This window comes from Peromyscus maniculatus, chromosome 6 (assembly GCF_049852395.1).
Source record: "Peromyscus maniculatus bairdii isolate BWxNUB_F1_BW_parent chromosome 6, HU_Pman_BW_mat_3.1, whole genome shotgun sequence".
Lineage (NCBI taxonomy): Eukaryota > Metazoa > Chordata > Mammalia > Rodentia > Cricetidae > Peromyscus > Peromyscus maniculatus.
In genome coordinates this window covers 59,909,883-59,933,954 of record NC_134857.1, presented here as the reverse complement: position 1 = coordinate 59,933,954, position 24,072 = coordinate 59,909,883, and the positions used below count along the sequence as shown (strand labels likewise).

The 24,072-nt window shown below is 44.7% G+C and overlaps 1 protein-coding gene across 1 annotated transcript in view; it reads right to left on the bottom strand.

Moving 5' to 3' along the window:
• Positions 1-24,072, bottom strand: part of Spmip2 (sperm microtubule inner protein 2) — a 129,988-nt gene that overhangs the window by 8,958 nt on the left and 96,958 nt on the right. Inside the window, exon 4 of the mRNA XM_015999594.3 lies at positions 5,512-5,698. Coding sequence (XP_015855080.1) covers positions 5,512-5,698 — 187 coding nt within the window. The remainder of the gene's footprint in view (positions 1-5,511; positions 5,699-24,072) is intronic.

Genomic DNA, 24,072 nt, shown 5'->3' with positions numbered 1-24,072 from the left:
GTAGGACAATGCCCAGGCAATTGTGTGAAGCTTATCCACCTGGGTACCAGCATGCTTCTCATCATCTCGTTTTGTGACTGGAGAAAGAATTATGGTGTTTTGTTTTAGCCTGGGATTCAGTAGCTGGCGCCTCCTTGCAACAGAGCAGGTGAGGAGCATCTGCTGACTCGACTCCTCCAGGACAGCTTGGACTATGGTGGGGCTTCCCCTTCTCGTACTTTGTGACATTGGCCTTCCCCCTTTGTAGCTATGCATGGGGCCCCAGCCTTCCTGGCTGCAGTGACTTCTCAGTGTCCCTCCTCAGCTCTCTCACTCTCCATCTACCCTTCAAGCTGGAAAAGAGAAGGAAGTTCCCAGCTTCTGCATGTAAGCAATCTGGAAGCCATTTTAAAGCATGCCTTTTAAGAGGCATGTGTACACACAACACAGTCTGTATTCTCCTTTGGTTTCCTACTGCCTAGACTCTGTATCATGTAATCCTCACAACTGGATGAGATGGGTACCGTGGTCGTGAAGTTCATGTGTCAAGTTGGCTAAGCCATTCTACTCAGATTCTTGGCCAAATGCCAATACCGCTCATGCTGAGGGTATTTTTTTAAAAATGAGATTAATATTTAAATCAGTAGCTAAAGCAGATTTCCTGCTGTAAGTGGGTGGGTCTCATTCAGTCAGTTGAAGGGCTTAGACATGGGAAGAACAGACCCTCTCCCCAACCTCCAGGAAGAGGAATCCGCATCCAGATGGCCTCCAGATCCAACTACAGCATCAGTCTTTTGCTAGCTCCAGCCTGCCAGCCAGTCCTATAGCCAGCTCTAAACCATGGATTTTCCGGCTCCTACCATCCCGCAAGCCAGTTCCTTATGATTAACCCTCCTCTGTCTCCTCTCCAAGTGTGCACATAGATCCCCTGACTCATACAGGTATTGAAGAGATCAGTACAATGGTACTTATAATTAAAATGGACTTGGGTGGAAGCCAGATACTACTGTATTGTCAATTTATAGAAAGTAGTCTCTTTTATCTCTCCTTCCCCATGCTCTCTTCCTGATGATCCCACTGTGTGGTCCTGCTTGCCTATAGTTAGCTATGTAGACCAGGCTAGCATTGAACTTGGGACTATCCTCCTGTCTTTGACCTCCCAAGTGCTTAGATTAAAAGCATGAATCACCAGGCTTGGCTTAGAATTAGACTTTCGAATATCTTTAACATAATAAATAGCACAATTAACTCCATACTGTGGAATTCTCTGCTCTGCTACCTGGCCCCTCCAAACCTCTCACACTAAGCTCTGAGGGTGCAGCCTACACCCCCTCATTCCTATAGCAGCCTGAAGATCTTCCCATACCTGGTCTGATTCTGTCTCAAATTGTCACCTTTCCTCCTTTCTGCCTTATCCAATCCTTTCCTGTTTTTAGTTGAGTACAGAAATGCTCTCCTAACTCACCTCCATTTAATACTGAAGAGTTCTAATCGATTCTCATCTGTGCTGATTTCCAGACCTTTCTAAAATGTTTTAATCCTGTCCCTCTCCTCTGTTTAAATAGCAGCCCAGTAAACCCTGAGAGCTTTAGCATTCTGGACTCAAATGTGTTAGCTATGTAGATGAATTTCTAAGTAGTCTTATTAAATAAAGAACACGGAGCCAAATATAGGGGTGAAAGCTGTAGAGATCAGGGAAATAGTAAGAGCCACCAACCACTTAACCTCACCAGCTCTGTAGCTTCCAAAATGCAAACTACTTCCTGTCTAACCTGCACTTTTTATGCCCTGCTGTTCTGCCCTCTCATTAGCTCTTAGCCCAGCTACCTCACTAAATTGTTACTGCCTGTCTGTACAGACCTCCAGGTCTCTATGGTTGGTACTGGGATTAAAGGCGTGTGTCACCATGCTTGACTCTGTTCCCTAGTGTGTCCTTGAACACACAAAATCCCTGCCTGCCAAGTGGTCGGATTAAGGGCGTGTGCTATCACTGCCTGACTTTGTGTTAATGGCTTGCTATTTCCTCTGATCTCCAGGCAAACTTTATTAACATACAAATAAAATGTCACCACATAGCTGATCCATCCTCAGCATCATCACCAGGTACTCTGTACATGAAGACACACCCTGTTACTGGGGATTGAACCTAGGTCATCAAGTATGCTCGGCACCACTGAATTATATCCCCAGCCTCATTTTTCATTTTGAAACAGGGTTTTACTAAGTTTCCCAGGCTGGTCTTGAATTCAGTATAATCCAGGCAGGCTCCTGCCTCAAGCTCCTGAGTAGCTGAGATTTACCTAACCACCACTGGTTCACCTTTTCTTAACTTTTAAGAAATAGGATCTCACTGTGTCGCCAAAACTGACTCCAGTTTCTTGGACTCAAGCGATTCTCCCTTTCAGCCTCCTGAGTGGTTGAGACCACAGCACACACCACAGCGCCCAGCTTCTTCTCACTCCAATACACGGCCATCCTGAAGCACTTAGATTCTCCTGAAGACAGTCCAGGGCCGTGAGCGTGGCCCTCCCCGTCTCCTCCTTCCCCTTGTCCAGCCTTCCCTTCTGTTCTGTCTCCAAATTCAATTCATGGTCAGGTCCTCTGGCACCCTAGGACTCAAGGTCCCCCGACCATCAACAGCCAGCGTTGCCTGGGAGCTGGACAGAAATGCCGAGTGGCAAACCCATTGCGGACCTACTGACCCATAATCTGCATCTGAATTCAGTCACCACGGGGCTGGCGCACATTAGCATCCGAGGATCTGTTCTCCAGCGCAGAGGCAGCGAGGGAGTGACAGAAAGAATGCATCAAGTAAAAGAAATCAGTTTTTTGGAAAAGGAATACATTAGCCACTGGAGTTGCATGGTGTGTTGGAATTTGGAGGGCCTTGAGAATCCAGGCCGGCTGAGAGTGGAGGAGAAGTGAGTGGCGTCGAAAGTGGTCTCTGCCCCTAAGGTTTACGACATTTAGGTCACTACTGCTTACTGAGAAGGAAAAAAAAAATCAAGAGGGAAGAATAACAAATGGAAGAGAAGACAGAACTTGAGAGATGTGTGTAACGTTTGAAAAGAAAGGAATTTAGCACGAGAAACAAATTTGCCCAATTGAATTCCAAAAACATTTGTTAGTGCATTCTAGGTAAATGTGTACAAGAATGCTTCATACTGTTAAATACCCTAAGTTGCACTTTTTACAAATAATGTAAATTAAGCCTTCAAGTTTGTAAGCAGAGAAATACATCCAATAGCACAAACATCCCATTTCCAACTCCGAAATATGCCAGCATGGAGGCACATGCTATAATTATATCACTCTGAGGTGAAGGCAGGGGAATCAGGAGTTCAAGGTCATCCTCAACTCTAGAGTGAGTCTGAGGCTAGCCTGGGAGACATGGCAGACCCTCAGCCTCTCTAACACAGTAATGACTACCAGCATTCACCATTGCCCGAGTGGGAAGCGGCGTGTGGATGCTTTTCACATGCTGTATTCATTATTGGCTTTTGAATATGTAAGAACAATTGCTTGGAGTTACGACCATGAAGAGGGGTTATGCAAAAGAAGGTGGAAGTTTTTCTCAAATACCCGCAACTCTGAGAGCCTCCAAAAACACACATGAGGATAAGGAGTTGCTAATGTATTCTGAAAAGTTAAGAGAAAGCCTGCCTGACGCAAAGTTTATTTTGAATGGTACAGTACTTTTAAATTTTTTTTAGGAAGGGATGTAACTGTACTCCCTGGGGATGAGTTAAACCCACATCTGGTGGCACACCATTTGTCAGGGTTTCCTATGTACCACACAACCTGAGTCAACCTGCGTAGAGACAGCAGACAAACCCACCTTGAGAAAACGTCCTGAGTTTTCCTACCGCCTTCGAAGATAGGGGTGCCACAAAAGATGAAGACTGAGACACAGACGCAAAGAAACTTAGCAGATGACTAACTGTGATGCCTGACCCTCGCATAAGTCTTGGCTCAGTCAAATTTGATTATGAATTGTAGACCTAAATCTTCAAGCTGTAACCATGGAGATATGGGAGAACATCTTTGTTCTTAGGGAATCTACCCCCCGAAGCATCTAGAGATAAAATGGCATTGTGTCTGCAATTGCCTCCAGATAGTGCATGGGGTGGGGTGTGTACACATAGATGTTCAGAGTGAGGGAGAAAATACATCAAAGCAAGTGAAATGAATTGATGGGTCTGGGAGAAGTGTATAGAAGGAGGTCTTTGCGCTGTTCTTGCAAGATTTCCTCTGTAGATTTTAAATCATTTAAAAGTAAAAAAAGAAATCTTTTAAGCAAAAATTGTAATGCAAAACATAAAAAGCTTTGTTTAGATTTAGTGGGTGATGGGCGGCATTTGGAACTAATGTGTGATCATACTCAAAACGAGTCCAATCATATAACTAACCCAGCGCTCCTTTACACAGGCGTCAGTCATTACCTCTATCACTGCCTTCCCAGAAGTCAGCCCATGAGGAAGTTAGCACCTGAACTGCTCCCATTTTCAGCACAGTGTCCCTAGGGCCAGGACCTTCCCAGAGAACAATTCAGCTCCCTCACAGAAAGCTTCAAAGGGTGATGGCTGATGAGCGGGGCTCTCTGGACACAGGGTAAGTTCTGTGCTACTGCATTCCAAAGGCTCTTCAAGGAAGCAAGATGACACTCCATGTACAAAACAGGCGTCTGAATGGGTGTGAGCTATTCTAGTTTCCTTTCTATCGTAGAAGCTTTCTGTCAAAGTCTGTATTAAACACCGGACACTGACAAAGTGCACTGTGCTGGGGGATCGTGCAGAAGGCCGAGAGAAGACTAGTTTGTACACAGACCTCTGAAAATGGCAGTGGGATATATACTTACACATCCTGTACTTGATTGTTCATGCTCCAGATTCTTCAGGAAAGTTCCTGCTGGGTCCCCATCTTATTTATTCTTAAAAGCATGTAAGGAGAGCCGTGGGTGGGGGGGTGGGGGGGTGGCACACGCCTTTAATCCCAACACTCGGGAGGCTGAGCCAGGCAGAGTCTGGTCTACAGAGCAAGATCCAGGACAGGCACCAAAACTACATAGAGAAACCCTGTCTCAAAAAACAAAAACAAGCAAAAAACATGTAAGGAAATTACACAACTTGCTAAGATTCTGAAGATAACTAAGGGGAAAGTCAGAAGAGTGAGCTGATAGAGCCTTAATGTACTGAGCATGCGCAGGGTTTTCAGAAGTGGTACAGGTGTGCCTCCATCCTGCAGGCTGTTTTCCCAGCTTGTGGAAATCAGGGACCTGACCATCCTCTCTTGGTCAAGCCATGTGGTGGATAAACATTTCTAGTTATGGGACCACATACCTTCCTTTTTTCTTACACTGTGAGACTCATACCCAGCTCCCCAACATAGTGTGTACTTACAGGGGAAATCTACTCTAGATTACAGGCTGGTTTGATAGGTTCAAGGGTACTATGAAACTATTAGGATCAAATGACACTCTAGTCTACTACAGCATGACTTGTCTAGGAATGATTCAGAAAAATGGCAACTTACCTTCTCTTCCTTCCTTGGCAGCTTGGGCAGCTTGATGGGCAGAACGGGCCTTGGTGATTTACTCTCTTGAACAAGAAGAGCCCTTTTGGAGTGTCTCTGTTCAGAGTCTTCGTAATCACTCATATTCCAGGCAAGAAAGCCACGACTGTATCCTCTCTGCTTATCCAGGACTGAAGGCCTCGGTTGCCTGCAATAGGAACAGGTTAGTCGGGTCATATGGAAAAAGATCTAGAAACAGCGGTCAGTCTTCAGTGCGTGACATTAGTTTGTTTCTCACTGTTTGAGGCCATTTCTAGCCACAGGGCCAAGGAGATCTGAAAACCTGGCCTGTGTGCCTCCCGTTGGTTGAGAAGATTCTGGGTGTTTCCCCACTCTGCGTCTCTAGACGTCCGGATGCTGGACCTTCTAGGACCTTCCCACCCCACAGGCAGCTGATAGAAGTCATGAACACAGCCATCTCCCCATAGCCCCCAGAGTCCAGTCAGAGCCACATACGGGAGATGCTGCAGGGCAGGAGGAAGCCGAGACCTGATGAGACCGCTGGGCATGTGACTGCTGGTTTTGAGGTTTCTTGGACACCCGGAAAGTGCAGCTCCACAAAGTGCAGCTTTAGATGTTTTAGGAAGAAAATCTCCCAACCATGGGCTTTGGGTCAGGTTTACAGTATAATAAGCCTTGAATTCCTCCTGTCAGCTTCAGTCCAACCAGGAAACGGTTGGTCATCTCCACAACAGTCATACTTTAATGCCAGGGGCACTTCTTGCCTGGCAGGCTGGTAGTGTAGCTTGTAGGGTCTACGGCTGGCTGGATGATTGATGGCTCTTCTCCCCCAGCACCCTGCATCTTACCTTCCAGCCCGCAGGGAGGAAGCACTCGCTCCGTTACAGCTTGATTTCTTCGCGTCCTGCAACCCGACAACATGGCACCTTCAGAAACAGGGTCTCGTCTAGTTCTGGTGGACAACCAAAGCATTGGCCTGTTGGCCTGTGCAGTTTGGGGGACCTCTCTGATGAACAACACAGAAGGAGGTGTCCCACACTTTTCCATGGCTTTGGTCTCCATAGTTTCAGCTGAGAAGTCAGTTTTTGAGTCTCTATACATGATGTCACCATCCTTTAGCCGTTTTCCATATTCTATCTTTGCATTTGCCATTCAGGTTTGACCTGGCGTGTGCAGCTATGGATCTGTTTATCATTCTGAATTCTGTTGAGCTTCCTGAATATTTACTGGCTTTGGCAGTGGCAATGCTGTTGCCCAGTGATGATTCTGATGGTATTAAAAGTGCCATATATGTCCCCTGAAGTTTCTGCTCAGGTAGTTCAGTGGTCAGCCAGTGGTGATGGCCAGAGAATTTGAGAAATGCCTTTATTCTTTGGGGCTTCTGGTCTTCTTATGTGTTGAAGTCTATGTCCATGTCCTGGCAGGCAGATTACAATGAAAGCCCTTGCTTACTCTTTTGCATAATAGTTTAAGTGAAATCCCAGGATGATCTCAGGTCTTGCTGACACTGTCCTTCACAGGCATACAGCCTTCTAGTTTCCTAGAGATGTACTGACACTTCTCACACATCTTTTATGTACATCCTGTTCTCTGGTTCTTCCCTTTAAGATTTTCAGCTGCTCTTTGCCCCAACTTCTTACCCTACCAATAGCCATGATATTGGATAACTGCTGCTGATTTACTTTTGACAAATGCCCATGAGACAGAGATGTTTATATGTAAAATCAGCTCTAAAAACTGAAAATTCTTAGAAAGGAGCTTTTCCTGGGATTTCAAAGCCGGTTAACTATGACATTTCTCTGTGTATGTGGCTTTCCCAAGGTCTTCAAACCTGTGTTCCACCTCCAGTGATCGGTAGGTATCTGTTTCTCATGGCTCTGGTCTTTTAAGGCAGGTGGTATTCAAGCCTGCCTGGAGGTATGAAGAAAAAGTGCAGGCAGGTCAGCTTCACACATCTTGAGGATCATAGGCACTGGTTGTTTTGTGTTTGTTTGTTTTACTTTTTGTCAATGTCCTTTTTGTTGTTGTTGTTTGTTTTCTACAAGCATATTTTTGAAGGTCCTTCCTCCAGCATTTTTTTTTTTTTTTTTTTTTTTGGTTTTTTGAGACAGGGTTTCTCTGTGTAGCTTTGCGCCTTTCCTGGAACTCACTTTGGAGACCAGGCTGGCCTCGAACTCACAGAGATTCGCCTGCCTCTGCCTCCCGAGTGCTGGGATTAAAGGCGTGTGCCATCACTGCCCGGCTTCCTCCAGCATTTCTAAAGTATCCCCGACAACGTAGAGGAAATGGAGACTCATCTAAAGGCGATCGGCTGTCTCTCCTGTGTCCCTCCTCCACACGTTGCACTTGGCCTTGCGTTCCCCTTAGTGCACCGTGGTGGCTCTTGGCATCACCCTCCTGTCTGCTGGACTGATTCTTCTGCACACTTTCTAGTCTGGTAGCCCGGCCGCACTGTGATGATGAGCCTCGTCCTCCTCAGGGGGTCCTTGTAGTTTGTGTTTCCAAATCTCTTCTCTCCAGCAGTTCTAACTTCTCAGGTGATTTCATTTACATATTTTTTCAAGTACATTTATTTCTTGGTGTGTCCATGTGTGCCATGGTGCATGGACAACTTGAAGAAGTCTGTTCCCTTCTTCTGCCATGTGGGTCCCAGAGATCAATCTCAGATCATCAGGCTGGGCAGCAAATAGCTTACCTGCTGAACCAGCTCTTCAGCCTCATTTATATTCTTTTGGATTTACTAAAAAATAATTTAATTTTCTTCCCTGTTAACACTCATTTTTTTCTTTCTAAGATTAAAAATTTTGTGTATATGAGTGTTTTTCCTGTGATTGTAATGCAGGACCTGCAGAAGCCAGAAGAGAGCATCGGATTTTTTTTGGAACTGGAGCTACAGATAGTTGTAAGCTATCCTGTGGGTTCTGAGAGCCAAACCCAGGTCCTCTGCAAAAGCACCAAATGCTCTTAACTGCTGAGTCATATTTCTAGCACGAGTTTGTGTGTGTGTGTACTCATGTGCATGTGGGCATGTCCGTGTGTCCGTGTCCGTGTCCGTGTGTGTCCGTGTGTGTCCGTGTCCGTGTGTGTGTGTGTGTGTGTGTGTGTGTGTGTGTGTGTGTGTGTGTTAGCATGCATGTGCCATGTCATTGGTCTGTCAGTCCAAAGATGACCTTGGGTGCTGTGGAAAAATCCCTTTGTACAGAAGCATATGAATCTCATATGGGAAGCCTTGTTGAAACCAGGGGACCTCAGGCCTGCACCATCCATGATCCCTGCAGCCCACAAAGAATCTTCTGCCTCACTACACTTCCTGGACCAGCATCGGGAGCAGCTGGTGGCCCGAGTGACGTCAGTGGACCCTCTCTTGGACAGCCTGCATGGTGCTGTGTTGAGTGAAGAGGAGTACGAGGCAGTACTGGCTGAAGCCACCAACCAAGGCAAGATGAGGAAGCTCTTCATCTTCAGCCGGTCCTGGACCAGGGCCTGCAGAGACCAAGTCTACCGAGCTCTGAAGGACATGCATCCTCATCTCATAATGGACCTCTATGAGAAGTCAGGTGGTGTCTCTGAGGAATCCTGACATCTTAGTAGCTGAGGAGTGCGCACTCTCACTTGAGTCCCTGGCTCTGCCTGACCTTCCTTTGGCACTTGGTTTCTTCATCTATAAACCAGTGGCCACCAGTGTTGCCTTTCAAATGGTAATGTTTCCAGGACACCTCTTAGGGACCCAGATGTTCCCTCCTGGCCTTCGCCAGCCAGATGTTTACATTGGGTGAGCATCTCAGTAAATGTCCAGTGGAGCCAGCAAGTCTATACAGGCCTTGTCCAGCCTACTTTATGGTGTGAGTGGCCAGCCTTGAGCCCATCTGACCCCCGATAATTCAAACTGTCCTGGAGAGCATGGGAATGGAGACAAGGAGATGATACTTTTCCCTGAAAAGGGAATGTTGTGGCAGCGTTCCTGCTGAGCTGCACCTGGCCTGGCTCCAGAGAGTAGCACCTGGCCCTAATCCATCTTTTGTTTAGCAGACACCTTTGGTTTCCCTTGTTGCCCTCCATGTGAATCCTGTTTCCCAAGGATACAAAGGCCTATGCAAAACATGGTTCAGGAAAACCAGAAAACCATGGTACCTGAGAAATCTTGGCATTGTATTGTTGGGAGCCCCTTTCAGGTTGTTTTGAGCATATGGAAATTAACTGACCAAACTGTTTTGGAGAGAAATAAAACTGCCCTAGGCAAAGAGATAGTGCTTTAGTCCTTTGAGGCTGACCCCCCTGCAGCCATGAAAGGCTAGATTCATTCTTAAAATGCCTCTCAGTCTTCATTTCACAGACCCGTGTAAACCCACACACCCATGTCATGACCACACAGTTACAGAATATCATATTGAAAGACCCTAACCCTTCAGGCTTACACCCCCCCCCCAAGACCCAGGAGAATGAGGAACTAAAAAGCTAGTTCCAAGGGCAAACTGACTCAGCTATTACTCAACCACCCTTACCACAATATATGGAGATTTCTATTAAGATATGTTGCTCAACTGTGACTGGGATAATTGCAAGTATTCCAATAAAGACCACTGTAACCTTTGTGTAACCTTCACTCCCGCCCTGATACCCCCCAGAGGTTCCGGGGAAAATTGTGCATGTGGACATGATTGTACCTACCCTGTGATTAGGCCATAATCTTGTGAAAGTAGCCCCTAGACATGAACCAACCGGAACAAAATTGCATGGGGATTGTAATCTTATGGCTTTTGTGGGTTTTCCTTTTCCTTTAAAAGTACCTATATGACTGCAGTAGGGCAGGGCTCTTGCTCTTGGGAGGAGAGTAGCCCGACTGTACGGCCACATCAATAAACCTCTTGCTGTTTGCAAAAAAAAAACAAAAAACAAAACCCTTTGTACACTGTGCAGATCTGTCGCTGTGATTGGTTTAATAAACAAACTGAATGGCCAATAGCTGAACAGGATAAAGTTAGGTGGGAAAGCCAAACTGAGAAGGATGGAATGAAGAAGGGGGGCGAAAAAGGGCTGAATCAGAGGGGTCTCTGGCCAGATAGAGAATGAGTCAGACATACAGAATGGGTTAGAAGTAAAGGCCATGGGCCTTGGGGCAGTACATGAGTTAATAGAAATGGGTTAAGTTGTAAGAGCTAGTTAGTAGCAAGCCTGAGTTATTGGCCAAGCATTTATAATTAATATAAATCTCTGAGTGATTAAGAGCGACTGCAGGACAGGGAAACTACCATTTACAAATGGGGGCCCAACGTGGAGCAGGAATTTCCACATGAGACCTAAAAAGGCTTAAAAAGGGATTCTAAACATACAAAAATGGAGTCAAGGGCAGCTTCTTTGAACCTGTCTTTTCTCTGATTGGCTCTGTGTGCTGGCAGTGAACAGAGGTATGGCTCCTTTAAGAGACGGCTTCCAGACTCGGTGCTAATGAAAAAAATGGGTGGCTCTTTGGAGAGGCTCTGCTGCCAAACTCCTAAACAGTGTTTATGGGCAGCAGGAGACATGCTACTTGGTGGCAGCAGGGACCCAACAACTTCCCAGGGTTGGGGCAATAAGCGTGACTCTCGTTGGTACCTTCTCCATGAAGCTAGGCTCTCAGAAAGCCAAGCAGGGCAGAGCCAGGGGCCAAAGCCACTGCTTTGGTCCTGGCCACACCACTTAGCAGTTTAATGTCTCATAGGATCAAAAAACAATACAAATATACAATAAAGACAGGTTCAGGAAAAAAAAAACCCTCTAAACAGGTTACACTGTGTTTTTTTTTAAAAAAAAAATGACATAGGCTTGGGAAGAGAGAAGAGAAAGAATATATACAGTCTTAGATTAAAAAATATAGTTTTAAAACAATAAAGTCCTTAAAAAGAAATAGAGTAATAAAGAAATATGTATGAAAAGCCATGTAAAGATGGGAAATAAACGGAGTCTGGATCCTATGTGTTGTGTTGTGTGGTGGTATTGTGTTCCGCAAAATATTGTGCACCCTAATAAACTTATCTGGGGTCAGAGACAGAACAGCCACTAGATACAAAGGCTAGAAAATGGTGGCACTCACACCTTTAATCCTAGCATTCCAGAGGTAGAAATACCTCTGGATCTCTGTGAGTTCAAGGCCACATTGGAAACAGCCAGGCATGGTGACACACACCTTTAATCCCAGGGAGTGATGGTAGAAAGAAAAAATATATAAGGCGTGAAGACCAGAAACTAGAAGCATTTGGCTGGTTAAGCATTTGGCTGGTTAAGCTTTTAGGCTTTTGAGCAACAGTTCAACTGAGACCCATTCAGATGAGGATTCGAAGGCTTCCAGTCTGAGGAAACAAGATCAGCTGAGGAACTGGCGAGGTGAGGTAGCTGTGGCTTGTTCTGTCTCTCTGATCTTCCAGTGTTCACCCCAATAACTGGCCTCAGGTTTGATTTTATTAATAAGAACTGTTAAGATTCCTGCTAAAGTGTTGTCTTTAGACTTTTTGACTGTCAATTAACAAATGATAACTGCTAAAAGACACTGGATAATGAAAACTGATAGATTAAACCAACCTATATATTTTTAAAATGTCTTGACTTCAAAATATATGTTCCTTTGGGAGAGGGGTTATGCTTTTGTTTCTACAGAAAATGAGAGGCTATGGATTCATTCCAGGTTAAGAAAAATCAGGTTTCATCAAGGAAGACACCCCCCACCCCCCACCCCCCACCCCCCACCCCCACCCCACCAAATTCTCCAATGGGAGCAGATGGCCCAGATGATCCAACATCTCAGAGCACCTCTGTTGCAGTTTCCTCTGAGTTCTGCATCCAGAACAGCTTCAAGGCAACTGGCTGAGATGATCCAGCCTCACAGACTATTCCAGTCAGGACTTGACCATAATCCTAAATTTTCTCAGAGTCTCCCAAAGATTACCAGTGCCCCTAATCAACAGGAAATAGTCTAGAGAACTATGCCCACATTCCCCAAAAAATGGGTTATGGATGTTTATTATCATTTAAGGGGGGTTGGTTACAAGTTGTTATTGGTCAATAAAAAAGGGGGGGATATGATATAGGAATGATAGCATAAAAGGGTAGATTATTGAATCTACTTTAATTCAAAAACAGCTAGTAATCTCAGGATATTTTACATTGGTATGGATTTTGATTTATTGATGCAAATTTAAAGCTATTTCTGTTACACTATATTATGTTTCTACTCTAGTTTGGGGTATTGTATTTATGTAACTCATTTTAAAAAATGTAATGTATAATTAAAAATACAAATTAATAGTTATCTTAATAGTCAAACTTATAGTCATGTTAGGTCTGTTTTCAAGGTCATACACAGATATATTTAGATTGATAGATGGTCTTCAGACATTTCAAAGACCTACAGAATGTGGCATTTAATATGTTTAATAACCTAAGGCTTTTCATGACAGTGAGGCACATCTGCACCTGGCAGACCAATCTACTTCAGAGAAGATGATGGCATTGAAGAAACTGTGCATGGAGTTTATTCTCTTTGTGGTGAAAGCAATCCACGTGGGCAAAGATACTGCCCTTGCCTCAATTGCTGACAGATACTGTCCAAACTGGACCAGCAGGATGCAAAAGAAGATGACTGCCAAACCTTGCCAAGACAAGGTGGGACAGTCCTTCATTCAAAATTCCCTGCTTCACAGGAAAGTCTATCAGATATGCTAGGCCTATAGGCCAGAAGTGGATGCCTGAATGTTACAGAACTTTGGGTAACTGTCTAGGCAGTGAAATGTCCCTGTTGTTAGGTAACATTTCACCCTTCTAGGGACTTTGATGGAGCTGAAGACTAGATGGCCATGGTTAAAGGTTTCCTTAGTTATGATAAAAAGCAAATTAGGTATAAAACTTTAGAGTCACCAAGATATGATAATATTTTTTCTTTTTTTTTTTTGGTTTTTCGAGACAGGGTTTCTCTGTGTAGCTTTGCGCCTTTCCTGGAGCTCACTTGGTAGCCCAGGCTGGCCTCGAACTCACAGAGATCCGCCTACCTCTGCCTCCCGAGTGCTGGGATTAAAGGCGTGCGCCACCAACGCCCGGCGATAATATTTTTTCTAATTTTGCCAAATACAAATAGATTCGATATTGTAATTGTAATTCTTACTTGATAACTGTTCTTGTTACATATAATTTTACCACGTTAACGTTAAAAACTTCCTTTTTAATTAGACAAGAAGGGGGGAAATGCTGTAGAATAATCCTTTTGTACACTGTGAAGATTTGTCAATGTGATCGGTTTAATAAACAAGCTTACTGACCAATAGCTGAACAGGACAAAGATAGGCAGGAAAGCCAGACTAGGAGAATGCTAGGAGGAAGAAGGGAGGAGTCAGAGAATCACCAGCAAACACAGAGAAGCAAGATGAGCATGCTGTACTGAGAAAAGGTACCAAGCCACATGGCTAGACATAGATAAGAATTATGGGTTCATTTGAGTGTAAGAGTTAGCTAGTAACAAGTGTGAGCTATTGGCTGAGCATTTATAAATAATATTAAGCCTCTGTGTTGCTTATTTGGGAACTGGTAGGCAGGAGAGAAAAGTCTGACTATACTTGGGTATTGATTCCTACCTTGTACCTTAATAGTTTCTTACCGTTTGCTTCTACAGGTGCCAGGCTAGCTGGCCTGAGCTCCAGGAGTTCTCCTGTCTCTCTGCCTCCCACCTCCCAGTAGGAGCACTGAGATTACAGAAGCACACTACACCTACTTTAACATGGGTTCTAGAGACTGAACTCAAGATTCTCATATTTGCATGGCAGACACTTTACATCTTGCCAACTCAGGTCTCATATTTTCATACACTTATCACCCACCCCCTAACCAGGAAATAGTATATGTGACTATAATATGAAAATCAACATGTTACTATGAAAAATGTGTACTTTACGGTCTATAATGTGTCTACAAATGACAGCTTCTTGGTGCTAGTGCATTTCAAAGATGACAATCACAATACTTTCTAGCATTTATTGAGATACATGAGTATCCAGACACTATGATAGTTTAGACCTGTCGTCACTAATTTCTCTCATATCATAGGTCTTGCTCTCACTTTTCAGAGATCCTAGAGAAAACTGTAAATACAGAAAAGCTGGAGCTTAGAGCTGTCATTCCAAACCTTGCAAGCACTCATAAAGCAGGTATAGTAGTGGCACTTACTCTTGATAAGCACTAAATGAGTTAATACTTAACACTTAAACAGTCTCTAGCCCGTAGTAAAGATTCTTTGGCATTAGCTTAAGAACTCATCCAATTATGATAGAGTGCTGCTTCACAACTCATCCTGCCATCATTTTTCTACCCTCCATCCACCCCTAAAGTTTCTTCTTCTCTGTGATGACTGTTCTGATGAGTGACACAATCCCATGCCCCGAGTCATCAGAATTACATTCTTCTCTCACTTCTCCTCTGCCCCTCCACGGTTAGCTGCTGCCGTGTGTGTCGGTGAGTCCTTTGAAGCCCCCCAGGGCTGCAGATCAGGCTCCCACCCTAGTCCTGCTGCAGCATCTTCTGGATTTGGTATTGCTGTCTTGCTTCCTGTCCTGTGTGCATGTGTGTGCAAGCATGTGCGTCATTGTGTACATGTGGAGGCAGGTCAGGGGAAGACTTTTCGGAGTTGGCTCTCTCTACCGTGTAGGTTCAGTGGATCCTACTCAGGTTGCCAGGCTTGGAGGCAAGCACCTAATCCTGCTGGGCCCCCTCCCTAGCCCTCACTTCCTCACTTCCAAATTAAAAAAAAACAAAAAACAAAAAGAGTTGATTGTCTACTAGAACTAAGCACAAAGCTTTCATTGTGGAACAATCTAGCCGGTCCCTCCTGAGCAGGTCGCAAGGCTTCCACACCTCCACCCCTTTCCTATGTGATTCCTGTGGCTAGAATTCCCTTCTCTCCACTTGTATGCTTTCTTGCTGGACGCCCATGGGGCTTTGTAAATGTAGCACAGCACTGTTTCTCCTAGACAGCATCACTCTGTCTGTCCACAGTTATCTACTCTTCTTCCCTCCACAGAACACTGTGACCACCTGCCTGCCCATGATACCTGGTTATGTCATGAGGATGCTCCCCCGCCTCATGACATTGTGAGTAAATTACCGTGTGTGTGTGTGTGTGTGTGTGTGTGTGTGTGTGTGTGTGTGTGTGTGTGTGTCTGAGGATTGAACCAAGAAATTCATCCCTGTTATGCAAGTCCTCTACCACTAAGCCACACCGCCACACCCCAGTCCACTACTTAGGTTCCCATAGCCATCTGTATCTTCAGTGGTTTCTGACGTAGAACTCATTTACAGTCTATTTTTTATGTCAAAAATACAAAAAGAAAGAAAGAAAGAAAGAAAGAAAGAAAGAAAGAAAGAAAGAAAGAAAGAAAGAAAGGAAGGAAGGAAGGAAGGAAGGAAGGAAGGAAGGAAGGAAAGAAAGAAAGAAAGAAAGAAAGAAAGAAAGAAAGAAAGAAAGAAAGAAAGAAAGAAAGAAAGAAAGAAAGAAAGAAAGAAAGGAAGGAAGAAGTATTTTTTTTCCTATCTCCAGTGAGAGCCTGTGACGCTGCACACAATGAAGGTTTTGGAGAAAACAGGGGAACTGATTTTAAATGGACTATTTCTTATACTATTTAAATTATTTTTATTGCACAACAGTGTTTAAATTTTCCTCTACAACTGCCGGTTCAGAGATGACCATTTTCTTCCCTAGCAGCTTGAAAGTCAAGAGATGGGCTGAGGAGAGTAACTAGGCCTCCGTGCCTGGGAAAGACCGGCTGGCCCTGGCTTATGTAAGTGTCTCACACCGACAGGACAAGCATGGTTTTCATGTGGACACTTCTGTCAAAGAGAATTTTCCAGGTGTTGCAGAGGGGCCTCGAGGATGGGCTGTGCTTGCTCTAGGCGTCTAGCCTTCTGTAATGAGCTGGGACCACTGTGGACCCTGTGGCTGCTTTCAGTCATGACCAAATAATCCAGTGACCTCTTGGTATGTTAGAGAGATCGCTGTCATAAATGGATGTTTTCGTAAGCTGACAAAAATAGCTGGTTAGTCTGGAGCACTGAGTGCCCAGCACCCATGGTACATGAGGCCACCTTGTCTCTTCTGTCTGCTGCACTGACCCACATCTTGTGAGTTCTGTCTGGTGGACTAAAAATACTTCTAATAAGTCATTAAATGGCTGTCTTTTTGGATTCGGAGGTTAAATTTTAAAAGTCACTGTTTTAAGTTCCAGTGACTCAGCCTCCCACCTAATCATAGCACAGTAAGTTACTCACTTGAGTTTCAAATAGAGACACTCCCCTTCGGGGCTCTGCAATTTCCACAGGCACCGTGAAGTGACGTACTTGTGTGTCCATGAATGTCTGGCTATTGCTGAGGACCCTAAGGACCTGTTTTTTTGAGTGGGTGGCTCCTTCAGTGGTCACTTCCTGAAGGAGTCATCAATGCTTGCACTTTCTACTGCTGGAAGTAATAATTTTCCCTCTGTTCTCTGCTTGGAACACTTAGAAGAAGACCTTTATTTCCAAGGATCTTTTTGCATCTGTGGTGCAGCCCACACTTAGCCATCAGATCCCCTCAGGGAGAGCTTCAAGATGAGTTTCTTCATATCTTCTTTTTCCAGCTTAGCCTTCTGCACAGGTGGATGGGGCGGGGAGGGGAGGTGCCATGATGAACAGCAACAGATGGGGTACGATTTCAGAGACGCTGGCTGCTTGAGAAGATCCTCCCTACCCTTAGTGTGGATGCTATTCATCCCACCACCAGAGACCAGGCTGGGATTGAATACAGCCAGGCACCATCACTCAGCCCTTCTCAGGAGCAGGGGCTTTGAAGGGTAGAACGGGATTTCAGGATGTTCTAGATTAGTGTCACACATAGTGTAAAAGGTTTGAGTCTGACTTTTTTATTTTAGTTGACTTTCCATCTTGACTCACCACCCTGAAATCATTTATGATTTATGCTGTATACTGCTCCCTAAACATTTCATCTTTTCTCCCTGGGATAACACTTATTTGATCCTTGATCAACAGCCTATTGCTGTGGAACAATCCTTTTCTACACTATGAATATGTATGACTCTCATTGATTAATAAAAAGCTGACAGGCCAGTAGCTGGGCAGGAAGTTAAGTAAGAAAGCCAAACTGAGAGTGATGGGAAGAGGTAGGGTGGAGTCAGGAGTCACCAATCAGATGCAGAGGAAGCAAGATGAGAAGGTTGTACTGGGAAAAGGTACCAAGCCACGTGACTAAACATAGGTAACAATTATGGGTTAATTTAAGTGTAAGAGCTAGTTAGTAATAAACCCGAGCTACTGGCCAAGCATTTGGGCAGTGGCTGCTGGGTATTTGGGAGTTGCTGGCAGGACAAAACTCCCCTCCAGTTACAGGCTATCATAGACATCATTTAAAAAGATGAAGGGTTATAGATATACATAACATACAGTTACTGGTAGGGAAACATAAATGCAAAGGAGTTGTCCTAGAATAAATATAGCCTAGTGGAAAGAGAAAGAAGTGATCTTCATTTTAAAGGTGATTTATTTTATTTTTTTTTCAATTTAGGTGTCTATGTGTTGCTGTAGAACAATCTTTGTACACTGTAAATATGTATTGCTCTCATTGTTAGTAAAAAGCTGATTGGCCAATAGCTGGACAGGAAGAGATTGGGCGAGACAGCCTAAGACAGAGAGAATGCTGGGAGGAGGAAGGGCGGGGTGAGAGGAGTCGTCTGCCAGACGGAGAACGAGTCAGACACACAAAAGGGACAGAGGTAAAAGCCAGAAGCCTTGGGGCAGAACACAGATTAATAGAAATGGGTTAAGTTGTAGGAGCTAGTTAATAACATGCCTGAGCTATTGGCTGAGCGTTTATAATTTATATTTAGTCTCTGAGTCAGTTATTTGGGAAGCAGCTGCTGGTTATTTGGGAGCAGGTGGTTGGACAGGAAAACTCCACCTACAATGTGTGTCTGTGTGTATATGTACATGTGGGTAATGTTGCCCTTGGAAACCAGAAGAGGGCACTGGAGCTAGAGTTATAGGCAGTTGTGGGCTTCCTAATGTGGTGGTTGGAGCTGAACTCTGGTCCTTTGCAAGAACAACAAGTGTTCTTAATTAACCACTGGACCATCTCTCCAGCCCCAAGAAGCTCCTCCTCCTTCTTCTATATCTATTTTTGTTTTACCTAAATGTATGTGTATGTACTACATGCATGCCATGTGCACAAGGAGCCAGAAGAGGGTGTCGGATTCCCCGGAACTGGAGTTAAAGATGTTTGAGAGCATCCATATGGGTGTTGGGAACTGGACCCAGGTCCTCTGTAGGTGCAGCAAATGCTTTTAACTGCTGAGCAATATTTCCAGCTCTGCTAGCCCACCATACCAAGAAGCTGTGCTTAATGGGCAAAATCCTGGGTGGCTTACAGAATTCTCTCGAAGGCATGTGCCATACTTGTTTTATGATTGGGCTTCAGGATGCTGGAAAAACCAAGGATCTATCTTTGAGTTTAACAACCTATTTAATATAAGGCCAAAAAGGTAATACTGACTCAAAAATTGAGACAAGGTGAGACAACTGAAGGACCCAGAAGACAAGGTGAGACAACTGATGGCCCCCAGGGTCCAGAAGCTGTTCACCTGTGTATGTGTACCTTGTGCAAAGGGTGACATGCATCTATACTGTGACCCTTGGGTGTGATGACCTGGCTTCTTGGCAAGCTGCCCCCTCAGGTTTTGTTTTATTGTTGTTGTTTTTCTCGGTGTCAGCGATGTTTGTTGTTCCTGTCATTAAATAATAGATGCCTTAGCCAGATTTTACAGTGTGAGCATACATCCAGTATGTGCTCAGGGACCTACCAGATGTCTGTGTCATGTAGACAAAGACACATGCAGGGATATGAATAAGCATTTTTTTTAACTGCTGTACTTAGAAGCAAGTGAAATAGGCACTAAGGAAATGTGTGAATGCTAAACTTTCTTTTTTGTTTTTTGAGACAGGGTTTCTCTGTGTAACTTTGCGCCTTTCCTGGAACTCAGTTTGTAGACCAGGCTGGCCTCGAACTCACAGAGATCCGCCTGCCTCTGCCTCCCGAGTGCTGGGATTAAAGGCGTGAGCCGCCGCCGCCGCCGCCGCCGCCGCCGCCACCACCACCCAGCTCCTTTATTATATATATTAAACTTTCAAGTACAATCATCCATGATGAAGCATGGAAGATCTGTGTTTATGTTATTTTGCATGTTCATGTTCTCATGTGTGCATGTGTTGTGTGGAGACCAGAGATCAGTATGGAGTCTTTTCTTCGGTTGTTCTACACCTTAATTTTTTAAACAGGGTCTAAAACTCTGACTGAACTTAGAGACTAGTGGGCTACTGAGCCCCAGGGATCCTACCGTGTCTGACCCTCCTATTCTGATCACCTCTATCCCCTTCCCTCCCCTCCCCTCCCCTTCCCTCCTTTCCCCTCTCCTCCCTTCCCCTCCCCTCCCCTCCCTTCCCCTCCCCCCACCCCCTGTGCTGTGGTTACAGGTGTGCACTGCCACATCCAGCCTGTATGTGGGTGCTGGGGATCTGCACTCAGTTTAGCTCTCCTGTTTGCTCAGCAAGTGCATTATTTACTGAGCCACCTTCTCAGCCTGGGTAACCATTTTTAACACTTACTTGGCTCTCCTGCTCTTACTTAGAAGTTTTCTCCGTCCCACATAAAGAAAATGTCTACAGTTTTCATATCATTCATAGTTCAGAACAGATTTATGAAATGGTTCGTGTAGGACAGAAATTATCTTGAAAAGGCAGGTAGGGTAGAGATCATTTAAATGTAAACAAAACTGTGTAATCCCATGTAGCACGAACCCTATCCTGTTGAAAAGATAAAAATCAAATTGTTTCCCCAACGAACGCATTTGGGAAAGTACAAGAGGGTTCCCCGGGTTGCCAGTCTGACCTCTGCAGACCTCAGAATGACTGAGGAGTGCTACTCTTCAGAGACAGAGGGGCGGTGCTCCTACAGATGTCATTTTCCCTGCTGGAACAAAGCACCCACTCTCTTGGACGCTGCTTGTTTGGGGAGATTGTTCAATCCTGAGCATGTAAGCGTCACGTCTAGTGCTGTGATCATTTTAGTTTGATTTATTGCTTTTATTTCCCAGGAAACATGACCACTTTATTTCAAAGGCTTGTTAAACATTCTATCGCTAGACTGAAGTAAAGAATTGAGACAAGAATAGTCTCTGTGCCCTGAGTGAACACGTCTTCATTAATTTACCAGATTGGCTTCCTTCCCTGAGCTCCAGAATGCGACTAATGATGTCACCAGCACATTGCTGGTTGCCCTTCTGGACTCCAGCTGGGCTTCCCCTACGCAGGCTATGCAGTCCGCTCCAACCAGTCCTCTAGCACAGAACAACAACATACTGCAAAAATTGCCACTGCCAAGAACTGGCTTGCAATGCAGAAATATACCGAGGTGTTGACTGCTTTCCATTCAGTATTTTAAAGGGACTTACATGAAGTGACCATTGCATTGAGTATTCTCATGCATGTGGCCTCAGAACAGGTGTCCAAACACCTAATAAAATCCCACATAGTAGACTGTCTGGGGTCTCCTATTGGGAATGCAATGTCACTCCTGACATTGGCACTAAGACATCCGGGAGCTTTTGCCAGCTTCAGCAGCCCAGGCTCCCTCTATTTATGTTGGCGCCTCCTGGACATCTCTTGCTTCTTTGTGAGCAGCAGAGGAAGAGAGAAAGGGCATTTTTGCTGTAGCTGCTTGGTGTCAGTTTGGAGCCTGTTCCTCTCACCAGAGGGGAGACCTGCACCTTCATGAGCTGCAGTGAAAGGTGGCGCAGTTTGGTTTACTTGTCTGTGGAACGGAAGTGCACACAGTGAACGAAGGGACAGTGCCCCAGTGCTCACCATTCAACTCAGCCAGCATCAATTGACAGCCAATCTGGTTTCACCTCTCTCTTCATTACTGATCCCCTCTAGGACACCCTGTCTCACTGACATGTATTTTATACATAACCCCACTGCTCATATTTCCCCATAACCATCATTTCACCAAATAGTCACCATCTAAAAGTCTAGTTCTCTCATAACTTTTAAACTGTCAGGAAAATCCAAATCCATTTCACACCTCTTTGACTGATGAATTTTGGAAGCGTTTTATTAATTTTTAACTGAAGAAACTGGATTGTGGGCTGGAGAGATGGCTCGGTGATTAAGAGCAGTGGCTGCTCTTCCAGAGGACCCGGGTTCAATACCCAGCACCCACATAGCATCTCACAACTGTCTGCAGCTCCAGTTCCAGAGGCTCCGACACCATCACATAGACATACACACAGGCAAAACACCAATGCACATAAAATAAATGAACCTTAAAAAAAAAAAACAAAAAACAAAAAAAACCACTGGGTTGTTTGTCCTATAAAACTTCCATAACACATCTTCCGAGGTGTTTGGCATTTTCCAGTGTCGTCTTATTTCTACACATTGTCAGTGGGAGTTGGAGCCTGATCTGAGTCATACTGAATCCTGTGGCGAGGCTGCTCTGCGGCTCTGCTAGGGCTGCCATAAGAAAGCACGACAAGCTGGTGACCTGAACATCAGCAAGGTGGATGTGTCTTTCCAGGCGCCTCATGTGGTTATTCTGGATCTGTGTCCCAACAACTTCTTCTACAGAGGGCACTCCACTTTCCTTTTTATTTATTTATTTTGTTGTTGTTGTTATTTTTGTCTTGTGATGCTGGAGGCTGAGCCCGTTGCTTCATGCGTGCAAAGCAAGGGCTTTGCCACTGAGCAACACCTCAACCCTAAGTTCTTCCTAGAATCCCATCGTTAGAGGTTGGGCAGATGGCCCCATGGGTAACGTGCTTGCTTGCTCCACAAGCATGAGGACCTGAGGTTAGATGCCCAGCACCCACATAAAACCTGGACATGGTGGAACATGTCTGCAACCCCAGTGCTAGGAGGGGAGGTAGAGGTGGAGATCCTGGGCAACCCAGCCAAAGGAGTTAGGTCAGGTTCCATGAAAGGCTGCTTCTCTTCAACCTCTGCCTATCCCCTAAGGGGCGGGGGCAGAGAGAGAACACAAAGGGAGGATAATTTTTTAAAATCCCATAATATGGCAGAGTTAGGATTCTCAATGACATTATTTGAATGTCTGCCTCCATATACCGTCACATTCCAGGGTACTTTCTTTACTTCATGAATGTGGAAAGGAGAATTGGGAGGAGTTCAGTGATAGAGCACATGTTTAACTTGCATGAGGGCCTGAGTTCCATCCTCAGAGTCATTAAAAGAAATCTAGAGCGGGACTAGCTTCCCTCACAAGGCGCATACCGTAATAAGGCACACACACAGTCTACTCACCCCACTTGCATGCTTCTGGCAGCCTCTGAACACCAATCTTACATGCAGTAACTTTTTAGGCTTTGCAAGGCAGTAGTGCCTTCATTTCTTGTTCCTTTGTTATTCATTAGCTGGATAAGTTAGGTTTCCTTTTTAAAAGTCCCCTCATATTTCTAAGTGGTGAGATGGTGGTGTGCTTTTATTGCAAAAGTGGAATTCATATTTAATTATTGTCTCTTGTTTACTATTTTCAAAGTTCGTTCATTGGGGTGCTCCAAAGGAGCCTCTATACTGTTTCATTTATTTGTTATAGTGTTGGGGATAGAACCCAAGACCTTCTGGTTGCTAGGCAAGTGCTCTGTCCCAGGCCCATAAAAATCTCTTCAAGTATGGCTCCTCCCATCCCTTGGGACTTCAGAGATTTTGTTGCTGTGATTGTTTGAGGGGAGTGATGTGTAGATGTGGGTGTACATTCTCAGAGGTCAGGGAAACCTTGTGAAATCTGGTCTCTCCTTCCATCTTTACGTGGGTTTGGAGCTCAAACTCGGGTAGTGAAGCTTCCTCCGCAGTCACTTTTACCTGAGGGGCCACTGCTCTAGCTCTACGGTGGCCTTCGACAACGTTCTTGCTGTTGGGCCTTGCTGCATGGCCTGCTGAGATGCTTCTGGCCCATCTTTTTTCATTTCCTTCTCCAGAGCTGTAGCTAGCCATTTCTCCAAGATGCCCTAATTGTTTTTGGTGAGAAGGTATTTAAAGAATCTAAGTGCTATGAGCTACAGAAATATGAAGTAGGAATTCCAGCTGACTATGGCAAAGCTATTACCTGGAAGAGTCAAGGATTTTTCCAGAGGAAGGCAAGGCTCAAGGAGTATTGGTGTTATTTGGCTTTTGAATATATCAGCTGCTTTCTGCTATGTGAATTTCATATGTGCTATTATAGCTTCCCCAACTGATTCTTTCTCCTGAGAACTAACAGTGCAGATTGATCATTCTTTGGGCATAGTTTTTCCCTATACAATTAAGGTATTTGGATAACAGTCACATAGGCAAAGCTTCCTTCTTCTAGGCTTTTTGTCTTTCTATTTTAGCATTAGAATCAGACATCTCCTTTAGCTAGCACCCAAGGCCAGGGCCAGCTCCAGACAAAAGCATTTTATCTGAGATACCTCTCAAACATGCAAGGAGAAATGGTAGACAGCATAAACACTC